We start from the raw sequence: 12,328 nt of genomic DNA, 5'->3' as shown, positions 1-12,328 counted from the left end.
GTTCAGCAACGTTTTACTTAATTGTTCATGCAGAATTTTGCAATTCCTGGAGGGACATTAATCTATTGCCTTCAAGTCATTTGCTTTTATTTGCCAGAATTTAAGAGAAAAAGGAAATAACTATGTTCAGCTACTTTTTCACACAAAATTATTTTCATGGCTAAACATTGACGTCTGAGCCCAATTTACGATGCCTGGCCTGACAGTAATTCTTCTGAATGATATTCCTATTGACAGCTAGTTTATATGTGAACATTATATGGACAGCCAGAGAGAATAAATGAAAAACAGTTATGAAATACTATATGACAAAAAAAGAATACAGTTTAAGTGATTTGTAAAATATCCATAAAGAAAAATCTGCTTACAGTTCTGTTTTATATGGGTGTTGAGAGATGTATCCAATCCATATATCTCTTAATTTTGCTCTCAAAGTGCACCAGATTGATGCTTTTAACTTAATATTTAAAAAAAAATCTTCCTGGAAGTGTGTGTCTGCCCCGTCTGCCCCCCAGTGTTGTAACTACACCACAACCTGCTAAATCACAAAGCTGACAATTGTTGTTTATAAAAGGATTCTCAAGGTCAGAAACTGTAACTAACATAAGAGCCCACAATTATGCATGCGTTTAACTGATTGTGGTTTACACCATTAGTGCTAGCAGCCCCTGCCTAGGCTATATCCTTAAACTCCACATTTACTCTTATCACCACTTTGTCTGTGATTTCCGTGAGCACTTGAATGCAGCACTTCTTACTTATTTTTTTAAAGGTCTCCTACAGAAATCCCTTGATTTATATATTGTATTAAATATTGCATACTAAAATAACAAGATCCTGTAATGTTATAATTTAAAGTACGATAAAAATAGACGACATTATTATTATTTACATCAACGCGCGTTCACGTACCCAAGATCCGCGTTCACTTCTCGCCCATTAAACTGTCACCACTTGACTGAAGAACTTCAAGAACACAGTGTCGGTTTAAAATCCACTTAAACACGGATATAATACCCTGACAACTCAAAGGTAATGTTATTTTGTTTTCTTCAAACTTACTATAAAAAGCATAGGTCTATGTGCTTTTATTTTAAACACCTTTAAATGTCATTAAGGAAGTACATTGAGACGTAGTTAAAGGCAATTACTGTAAACCGTTAGGAAAATGCGACATGGCTTAAAAAACTGTCAAAAGAATACTGTCAGATAGGAAGGGCTAACATTTAATGTATTTTATTATCTTAATATGCACCTGTATGGGCAACATATGTTACAATGAACAATTATAGTGAAAGGGACAATTGCTAACTTCGCATTTATTAAATGAATAAAGAGAATACTGTGTTTGCCTCCATTGAGAATCAATGTTATGTCGGTATAACTTGTAAGCATTACAGGAAGTATTTCTTTTAAATAATATGTTATCATGATACTGTTTCTTTTGTATTTTAGTGTCTCTTTACTTTATAGAAGTACTGCAGTGTGTTCAATTATGAGGAAATGAACCTTTGTGTTGAGAATAACTTCCCTTTTGAGACTTCACCAACCTGTGTTCATAGCTTGTGGCTGCACATTAGTTATTTTTAGTTATTATGTTAATAAAAAGTGCTCAGTGCTTTGATAACAGTTTTTTAAAAATATAACAGAATATTTCCAGATGTGAACATATGATGACTCAGAAACTGTCTTCAGTGTGGCTCATGGTGTTTTACTTCCCCAGATGTGGAAGTCAGTCGCGGGCCACAATGTGAACGTGAAGGTGTCCACAGAGGGGGAAGACTGGGAGACAGACCCTGACTTTGAGGTATTGTATACTTCCTGCAGATATGTGAATCACTGTATAAAGGTGTGTGCGTCACTCAAACCCTTCCTGGTTGTGTGTTTCAGAATGATATATCCGAGCAGGAGCAGAGGTGGGGAGCAAAGAGTGTGGAGGGTTCAGGACGGCAGGAGCACATCAGGTAGGAGATGCACACCTCCTGAGCGATTATTTACACTAAGGAGAGAAATGCAGGACAGAAATGGTGCTGTGTAGCAACAGGAAGAGGAAGTGAGAGCAGAGCACAAGTCGCAGGCAGTGAGTCTTTCCTAATATGGGTAATATATGATGGTGACTATTTGACAGTGAGATTTAAAGCACTGCTTTCTCCCTTTGAATAGGTGGGACTATACATACAAGCAGTGGTGCTGAATAGGCCTAAAGATGTCTTTACTTACCGCTAATTCACACTTTCAAGAGTTTATAAGGTGTTATTGCTGTTGTGAAGCATACCGTCAGCTGTTCATCATACAACATGACACTTCATTTATCTTTTTATATTGTATATTCTTCAGGTATACAAAACCTGTACAGTATCTGTTCCAAAAAATAATTTATAAACAACTTATTGACATTAATAACTTATTAGGAAGTGTTACATTTACACCATCAGTTACGGAGATGGGTATTTCCGAGATTTAAGTAATATATTTTGGATAAGAAAAGAACATTTATCTAACATTATTAAAGCCTCAAATATCAGAGAAAAAAACAGGAATGACACCCCTATCTCTCTTTTCCAATGAATGTAAGACTTAAGTTTGTATTTCTAATTATATCCCCCTCCCCAACCCTGCTTAGCTTTTTTACGACAGATGTTTTTATCATTGTGTGTACTGCTGTGCTTCTCTGTGTCAGTGTGTTTGACCCGGTGTGACCTCCCAGTATTGCAGATCTCAGAAACAAAGTGGCTGCGGAGCACGAGCAGGGGAAGAAGAAGGAGATCACTCCCAAAGCCTCGTACGGATATGGAGGGAAGTTTGGAGTGGAAAAGGACCGAATGGACAAGGTTAACACATTTTTGACACTCAAAACATCATGATAGGATTCTCTTATCTATTGCCAGATTCAGGTCATCCTTCGCTCCTACAAACTGTAGGCTGTATTGTTTATATTTATATCTCTGTTTTTAAGGTGGCTTTGGGGAACGACTATGTAGCACAAGTGGAGAAGCACTCCTCTCAGAAAGATGGGGCACAAGGTTTCGGTGGGAAATACGGTGTTCAGAAAGATCGAGTCGACAAGGTGAGGAGAAGAAGAGACTTAAAAAACATCCGTTCTTATCTGATTTGATTATTGTTACTTCACCTGGATGTTTGACCTTCACTGAATGAATTGCACTCAAATACGTTTCTAAATCTCAGTTTAACCCGTGTAACTACTATCATGATTTGATTTTAGGCATAAAAACATGTCTGGGAATGAATCGTACACCAACAAGTAACGTTCACACGTGTGATGTGGAAACATGATATTAATAATTTAAATAATGGAGAACAAATATGTAATGTCAGAATCTATATCTGTTTAGTTCAGCTTTTCTGTTAAAACCATATCGGACACAAATGATCATTTAAGTCAGAGTGTTTTTAAACCATTCTAAGCACTTAATAAAAGGTACGATACAATATTACTTTAATAATCAGATCAAGTCTGACATTTCACTTGGGTCACAGCAGATCCATTTGCAACATTCACAAGGACAGTATTAATACAAGAAAAGCAAATATTTAACATAACATCAGTGAGGGAAACATGCTCAAAGAGGCTTAAGCGTGCATTTGACCTGGGATTTAGCTCTGTATTTACTGTTAGAATTGACTGATGCACATTGGTGGGCTTCAGTCTGACTTTATTAAAGCGAGGGACCCTGTATCTCCGATTAATGGCAACAATGAATATTCGCTGTTCAGAACAGAAGGGGTCTTTAAAGAATGAATAACCTTGTATGCAACTTTTTTTCTGTGCAGTCGGCCATGGGCTTTGAATACAAAGGAGAGGTACAGCAACACACATCTCAGAAAGGTAACATTAAAGGGTCCATTTCATCTACAGTACAATATTTGTACTTTTGTTAAGCTACTACCTCACAGAATTTCCTCTACAATCCACATGGTTTAGATTACTCAAAGGGATTCGGAGGAAAGTACGGTGTGGAGAAGGAAAAAGTGGACAAGTCAGCTTTGGGGTACGACTACAAAGGCCAGACAGAGAAGCACCAGTCACAAAAAGGTGAGCTTACTTTGTAGCATTAATCAGTTTTGACACATTTTTTGTGACATTTTCTTTATATTGCACTTTATTTCACCAGATTATGCTAAGGGCTTTGGAGGAAAGTACGGCGTGGAGAAGGATAAGATGGACAAAGCCGCTTTGGGGTACGACTATAAAGGAGAAACAGAGAAGCACCAGTCACAGAAAGGTCCGTGATAGTTGTTGCATTCGACTGTTTTCACACCCTTTGTCCAGGATTTCTGATCGGTGTTTTTTTATTTAATGTACAGATTATTCAAAAGGATTTGGAGGGAAGTTTGGTGTTGAGAAGGAGAAAGTGGATAAAGCTGCTTTGGGCTATGATTATAAGAGCGAGACGGAGAAACATCAGTCACAAAAAGGTAAGGAGACATCCACATGTGTGTATTCTAAAATATAATGTAACTATAGTACGTCAGGCTGATCAAACGGATCTGTTTAGATTATTCAGCAGGTTTTGGAGGTCGTTATGGAGTTCAGGCTGACCGCATGGACAAGGTCAGTATTACAACTGCAACTGTTATTTCACTTTTTATTTATTTCTCTTGTAAATGATTATAGGTTATTATTTAAACTTCAATAAAATGGTAGTGTTGGCATGTTGATGTTACATTATTGCCATTACTGGCATTAATATATTTGATTTTATCTTTATTTAGTACAATTGTAACACAAATTCTAGCCTTTTTTAGTCATTTGAATTGGTGGGCGTTAAGGCTGTAATTCACAGGTAATAAAGCCTTGTTCAAGCTTGCTGTGGATGTATGAAAAAATCAATATACTGTATATAGAAATATGAATTAATATGTGTGTAGTATGGAGAGTGGTGTGTGAGGCTTGGCAGAATATATCTGTTTTGGTATATAGAGGACATATTTTAGTGCAAACTGTGGTATTTAATTGGCTGTGATAAAGCTATATTGTGGATCCATACATGAACCATTTTAGTTATTAACTTATCATTCCTGCACATGTCGGTAAGGACAAATGTAACATAGTTAACGGTATATATTGAATCTATCTGGACTTTTGGAAACAAATACTTTCTCTATTGATCTCTTTCAGAGTGCAGCCGGCTTCTCAGACATGGAATCCCCTTCCTCTGCGTATGAAAAGACACAACCATTAGAGGCCTGTAAGTCCATTTTTCCGATCACTAAAATAAACTCTACTGCGCCATCTTTCTGTGAACAAATAAAGCCACCAGCGATAAGCTGTAACCATGATCAACCATCTAAAGCAGGGGTGTCAAACTCATTTTAGCTCAGGGGCCACATGGAGGAAAATCTATTCCCAAGTGGGCCGGAGCGGTAAAATCATAGCATAATAACAAAAAAATGACGACAACTTCAGATTGTTTTCTTTGTTTAAGTTTAGTGAACTTTAGTGCAATAACAGTACAAGCACATTTAGACTTGGCGTATCAACAAAAAGCCATACAACAACATTAAGTCATATACTGGGAATGAACAAAATACAAAAACTCTTCTCAAATAACTAATTTGTCATTTTAACATATTAATCCTGTACTAACTCACCAAATGATTGAGACAAATTGAGGTAGAAACTTTTCAAGAGGGTTGAGTTACTTACTTCCTGCCTTGTAGGCTACATTACTTATTGATAAATAAAAGCTGTGCAATGCATGAACAATTTCAACAAACCTAACTTATGAACTGAAGTTACTGTCATTATTACAGTAAATCACACACTGTTCACTTTCTTTCAATCTGCACAGAAGACAATCATTTTTTAGATAACTATATCAGGGTGCAGTGTCTTATGCAGCATTTTAAGTTGGGTTACCCACTGTTGTTTTTGCTCCTGAAACCTGGCATCTTTTAGCTTTCACAAGTGCATCAATATCAGGGGTCAAAGCCTGAGTGGCAGCCAATTTCAGGATGTCATTTAAGTGCTTGTGCGTGAGCCTTGAGCGCAGCTTTGTTTTATTGATGCTCATTACAGAGAAAACTTGCTCACAAATATACGTGGTTCCAAACATGCACAACACTTTTGCAGCAAGGGCTGTCAAGTTGGGGTAACCTGGCAAAAGATACTGATAAAATGTGTCTAAGCCAGCTGCAGCAAATTTCCCCTTCAAATCTGAGTCACACTGCAAGTCTATTATTTCAAGTTGAATGTTGACGGGCAGATCAGAGGCATTCGCGGTGAATGGCGAGCAGAAAACTTTGAAGTCTTTCTCCAGTTCACCAAAAATCTGAAAGCGTTGCTCAAACTCCCGCAATAGTCCTATTAGTTTATCTTTGAACCGCTTCATGTCTGCGACATGTTGGGTATCGCACACATTTTTCAGACAAGGAAAGTGCGCTGCATCACCTCCCGCGAGCTGCGTCTCCCACAATGACAGCTTCAACTTGAACGCACATACGCTGTCATAATACTGCGTTACAACTTTGTTGCGCCCCTGCAGCATTGTGTTCAAGTTATTCAAGTGCTCTGTAACATCCACCATGAACGCAAGATCCTGCATCCATTCTTTGGACTTAAATTCTAACACTGGTCTGCCTTTTTGTTTCATGAATTGTTCAATTTCCTCTCGTAAATCAAAGAAACGCCTCAGCACAATGCCTCGGCTTAACCATCTTACCTCGGTGTGGTAAGGCAGGCCGTAGTTGTGGTCTTTATCTCTGAGAAGGTTGTCAAACTGACGGTGATTCAAGCCTCTTGATCGGATGAAATTAACAGTTTGGACGACCACCTTCATGACGTTATCCATCTTTAATGACTTGCAACACAATGCCTCCTGGTGCAAAATACAGTGAAAAGTCCAAAAATCACGTCCTCCATTTGCAGTCTGCACTTTTTCCTTGAATTTCGTCACAACACCTGCTTTTTTCCCGATCATTGAAGGCGCACCGTCTGTAGCCACGCTGACAGCGCGTGACCAGTCCACTCCGACTCTGTCCAGGGCACCCTCGAGTGTGTTGAAAATATCAGCCGCTGTCGTGGTATCCGTCATCAGCACCAACTCCACAAACTCCTCGGTTACGGTCAAAGTATCATCAACTCCGCGGATGAATATGGCCAGTTGCGCAACATCTGTAATGTCCGTGCTTTCATCAATTGCAACTGAAAACGCAATAAACGACTTAACTTTGCGCTTCAATTGGCTGTCCAAATCCTCCGAAAGATCAGAAATCCTGTGTGCAACTGTGTTTCTTGTCAGGCTGATATTTTCAAAAGCTTGACGCTTTTCAGGGCACACAATCTCTGCAGCTGTCAGCATGCATGTCTTCACAAATTCACCCTCGCTAAATGGTTTTGAAGCCACTGCAATTTCATTAGCAATAAGGTAGCTGGCTTTCACTGCAGCATCGCCGATTTCTCGGCTATGAGTAAACACAGACTGCTGTTTTTTCAGACCCGCCAGCAATTCCTTCACCTTTTCGCTTCTCTGTTTTCCTTTCAAGTTATCATATTTGTCGGCATGTTGAGTCTCATAGTGGCGACGAAGGTTATATTCTTTCAGCACTGAAACGTGCTGCGAACAAACCAAACACACGGGTTTCCCATTCACTTCCGTGAATAAATAGGAGGATGACCATTTTTCTTGGAAAACTCTGCACTCTGTGTCCACTTTTCTCTTTTTTGATAGCGACATTTTGGGGAGTGAGGAAGCCAAGCACGATAGACTGTAAACACAGGATTACTTCCTCAGCCCCGTTATACATAGTTTGCTCGCTTCACATAATTGCTATTGCGACACCCAGTGGACACATTTAGAACAGCAGTTTCTTTCATTGAAAAATTGCAGCTCTTTTTATTTTTTATACTTTCCAAAATCATCTCGCGGGCCGGATTAAACTTGTTCACGGGCCTGATCCGGCCCGCGGGCCGTACGTTTGACACCCCTGATCTAAAGTAACAGACAGAGAATCAGCACTTTTGAAACAGGGCTGAAACAGAGGGGATTATGGGATGCTGCAATGATCTGTTTGGTATTTAGTGCCAAACACTTCAGAGACATGTTTTGTATATATATGATTGATAAAAAACAGTATTATAGGGGACCTTTAAGCCACATTCATATATTTTTTTATCCGTTACTGCAGCAAGCGCGGGCGCAGGGAAACTGAAGGCACGTTTTGAGAACATGGCGAAGGCTTCAGATGAACAAGACAAGAAGAAAGCAGAAGAAGAGAGAGCGAGGAGACAAGCCAGAGAGAGCAAAGAGCGGGAGGCTTCCAAACGCAGACAAGAGGTAACACACTGTTAACATTATATTAACAAATAAACTAAAGGTTAACATGCGTGTTAATGAATGTGTGTTCCCTGTAGGAGGAGAGCAGAAGAGAGGAGGAAATACGTCCACCACCTGTTCCATATGTGGCTCCAGAGGTGGAGGATGATATGCCGCCACCAGATATCCAACACCACATGCCAGAGATACAAGAAATACCAGAACCAGAGGTGAGACACTGATTCAAACAAATTATACAAAACAAAAGATTCATCCATTCATCTTTATTTTTGTTAACGAATCCCAACGTTGTTGATTAACGACTAATTTGTTCATGCTTAAATTGCAGAAGATGCTGTTTTCAGCGTCTCTCTTATAGAGAGTTCCTGGGTTTCTATGTTTTATATCATTAAACGGAATATAATAGGCTTATGTACTGCCAAAACCAGACCTTGCACTTTCACTTTTTTCTAACATTTTAAGGACACTAATCTGCAGATTCATCAATGAAATTAGTTACTTTAGTTCTGGCCATCATCTCTGTTTGTAACTAGGCAAACATTTGTTCCTATAGATGGTTAAAATTGTTTGAGAAATCTGGAAAACACAGAACATACACTGAGATTAGGTGATATACTAAAATCCTAAAGTCACCTCCAGGATTTGAGAACATGAAGTTGAAGACATGCTGTGATGTTTTCAGGAGGAACCAGTGTACGATGAGCCCCCGGAGCTGCCCCCGCGCTCAGAGGATTCCAACTCCCTGGAGGCCCCCCCACCCCCCGACATGTTTGCAGATGTGGAGGAGGAGGAGGATCAGGGAGAGTACGAGGAACTCGTAGAGCCGCCTCCTCCTGCACCCCCAGGTCCGTCTGCAGATATGGAGGAGGATGAGGATGAGGATGAAGGAGAGTACGAGGAACTCGCTGATCCGCCTCCTCCTGCGACCCCAGGTCTGGTTGGGAGGGTTACTTTAAAAATGGAATCCGTTACAATGACTAGTTACATGTCACAAAATATCATCTGTAACCAAAACTGAGTATCCCAATATATAAGTAATGTAACCTAATCCTACACCTTTGGATTACCTCAACATCAACACCTGCTAGTATTCTCTATTTATTTTTTTAACAGTAATCTGATAACGTATTTCTTTAATGTAACTGCATGGGAATACAGTTACCTTCTTTTGCATCCTGATTGATACGTAATCTCGTTACTCCCCAAGCCTGGCAGTCAATTAATCGTCAAACCTTTGATTTATAGAACAAATATTCATTTCTATGTTCCCTTCACAGCCAACGATAATGACTATGAAGACCTGTCGACTGGCCAGACGGCTGTAGCAATTTATGACTACGAAGGAGGTATGACACTTTTCAATTCTTCATTTCTTTGGACATTTCATTATTATATCTCGACATTTGTGAGAACAAATCCTCTTCTTTTCCACACAGAGGCTGGTGATGAGATCTCCTTCAACCCAGATGATGTCATCACCAACATCGAGATGATTGACGAGGGCTGGTGGAAGGGACATTGTCGCGGTCGCGTTGGTCTCTTCCCCGCCGCGTATGTTCAGCTGTCGCAGTGAGGAAATGATCAGGGAGGTTTTGAACAAGCTTAACTTTAGACAGTTATGTTTCTAAGGATGTGCAGCAAAGGGAAATATGAGATTTTATAGAATAAATCACACAATAACAGAGCCCAAATGGCTTCTGCTGAGACGATTTCTTTATTTTTATTGTGTCATATCTACCTTCGTGTCAGTGTAAATGAGTATCTAACGGTGTGATGATATTAGTTGTAAGACGTTTCATTTTCTTCATGACATTAACTGATTTAAATCACTCAGGCATATATTCTACAGGCAACATTCTTTGGGTTGTTTATATGCCAATAGCTTGCCTTAGCTCATTTTGAAATCATTGACAATTTTCAGTAATGTCAGGGCTATTATCTTCTAGCTCAGGAAAAGTAAAGTATTGTGATCATATTGTCATTATTTTACATAATTCTGCTCTCCAAATAAATGTCCTAAAGCAAAGTGTTGAAAAATGAAAGAAAAACCTTTAATTAAAGTCTGTTTACAAGTGGGAAGCAATCATTCATTATTATTTTGCATACAATGTAATTATAGAATATGCAGCAATATTAAAAATGTATACAAATCGGTTTAAAGAATCTGACAACAGTAGAGAGCTCCAACAAAATGAGGGGCGGGGGGATATGCGGAATGACACAACATATGACCCAAGTATCACTCAAACCTAAAACATGACGTTTACTGTAGCCGAGTTTGAAGACTTTAATTGTAGTAAAGACAATCAGACATATTTTGGACTGGTTCTAGTTTCTCTAAACGTGTCCTAAGATGAAGCTGCTCTTCCATAAGAACAAACATTTTCCTGCAGGGAATTACTTAATAACAGTCTCCGTTTCACAACCATGAATCTTGTAATCCAGTTAACAGAATGGAAAATTCCACTGTTACATGTATAAAACAATGCATGAAATGATTCTGTGTTGCAGCGTAAAAAGTCTTTTAAGGCAAAGCAGTTTTTTTTGTTTCCTCTGCTTTACCAGGCGAGGCCCTTCTTCTTCTTGCTGTGGCCGTTTTTCTTTGCCATGCGTCTGCCTTTTAGTTTTTTGGCCTGCCTTTGATTCATCCACACGGGGTACTGTCCATTTTCATTTAGTTGAGTTATCTTGTTGCGCTTGCTGTCCATGTCCATCTTACCATCTGCAACACAAAAGACAAGGATTCAAAAATAAGAAAGATGATAAATAAACATGTTGCAATACAACTTACAAATCTGTGAACTATGTTGTTAACAATCTCTCACTCACCTTCCCCCTCCATCTCCCCCACATCTGTCTGCTTCTTGATCTTGTCAGCTGGCACCACAGTGACGATGTCCTGTATGTCGGCCATGACAGCGTCTCCTTTCTTATCCATACTCAGAGCTTGTTTCAGGCGTGCCAGCTCTTTGGGAGCGTTCTTCTTCCTCTTCTCTGCACGCATCTTCCTCTTCCATTTGCTCCTGAGGCTTTTTGCCATTTTAAAGACGATCTGAAGGAAGAAAGGAAAAACAGTCAAACTTACTACATTTTTAAAGCTGCTCTGCAAGTCCCCACACTTCATTTGTTTTTTTCCTAATAAATAAAATTTCTCTAGGATGCAGTAGATGCCAAAACCAAGAGGTCCAACAATCAATAAGTATGTATACATTGTTGTATCTACAGGAATCCTGAAACTCTTAAAACATATCCTCTTTGGTGATGACAACCCCAAAATAATACTACTGAAAAAGAGTTTTCAGTTTTTCTGCAACTGTACTACACTTTTAGCAAGACCTGCTAAAACAGCATAGGACAACACAATCACACTGTTGTTTCAGGTGTAATTACAAGGAAGTGTGTTGAGGAAATATAGCTAACAGGAAATGTATAGTAATACAAAAAAGTGAAAATGCTAAAAAAGGTGATGTGACACAGCTTTGCAGGGAAAAACGACAGTCAAGTGGTACACATCACGTGTAATCCACTGTAATTGCTTAATGGAGATATAAATAAAAAAAATAGGCCTCCAAAAAAACAACGTTGGCCTGATCACTATTTATATGACACAAGATCATCGTAATTACATACGTATCCACATGGGAAACAGAATATAACATGACACAATGTCACTATTTGGTATTAACACATAACTAACGTTTGATAATAGCAAGCTACCGCAAAGTAGGCAAACGGTTTGCTAGCCTGTTAGCTTTCCAAAGCTAAAGCAACCAAGCATAAACTTGAGAGCGAATTCATTCTACATAGCAACTAATACAGTGTATGAGTATTATTTGACATGTTAACAATAAGCATTGACTTACAGATGTCCTTTAGGTGCTTTAATTTGATCCGTAGACCGACAGGGACACACTGCGCTCCGCACACGTGTTTACAAGTTGGAGGAAAAAAACGATGACGCGTTTGTGAAGAAAGAGTAACATGATTGGCTGCTTTTGTCGATCTGAAGAACGGAACATGTGATTGGCCGA

The 12,328-nt window shown here is 39.1% G+C and overlaps 2 protein-coding genes across 2 annotated transcripts; one reads left to right on the top strand and one right to left on the bottom strand.

Moving 5' to 3' along the window:
* The first annotated feature begins 882 nt into the window (after positions 1-882).
* On the top strand, positions 883-10,376 carry hcls1 (hematopoietic cell-specific Lyn substrate 1). The gene is made up of 16 exons (XM_079654126.1): positions 883-1,032; positions 1,724-1,807; positions 1,891-1,964; positions 2,708-2,831; positions 2,957-3,067; positions 3,793-3,847; positions 3,944-4,054; positions 4,134-4,244; positions 4,327-4,437; positions 4,518-4,573; positions 5,141-5,210; positions 8,149-8,297; positions 8,375-8,506; positions 8,980-9,229; positions 9,575-9,643; positions 9,734-10,376. Exons 2-16 carry the CDS (start codon positions 1,724-1,726, stop codon positions 9,868-9,870), a joined length of 1,644 nt encoding a protein of 547 aa, XP_079510252.1. The 5' UTR covers positions 883-1,032; the 3' UTR covers positions 9,871-10,376.
* On the bottom strand, positions 10,327-12,307 carry llph (LLP homolog, long-term synaptic facilitation factor). The gene is made up of 3 exons (XM_079654128.1): positions 12,161-12,307; positions 11,127-11,349; positions 10,327-11,019 (listed from the first exon to the last, which is right to left on the bottom strand). Exons 2-3 carry the CDS (start codon positions 11,335-11,337, stop codon positions 10,856-10,858), a joined length of 375 nt encoding a protein of 124 aa, XP_079510254.1. The 5' UTR covers positions 11,338-11,349; positions 12,161-12,307; the 3' UTR covers positions 10,327-10,855.
* Positions 12,308-12,328: the final 21 nt, after the last annotated feature.

This window comes from Notothenia rossii (assembly GCF_949606895.1).
Source record: "Notothenia rossii genome assembly, chromosome: 10".
Classification (NCBI taxonomy): domain Eukaryota; kingdom Metazoa; phylum Chordata; class Actinopteri; order Perciformes; family Nototheniidae; genus Notothenia; species Notothenia rossii.
The sequence above is the reverse complement of the archived record's forward strand: the minus strand, read 5'-3'. Positions and strand labels throughout refer to the sequence as shown.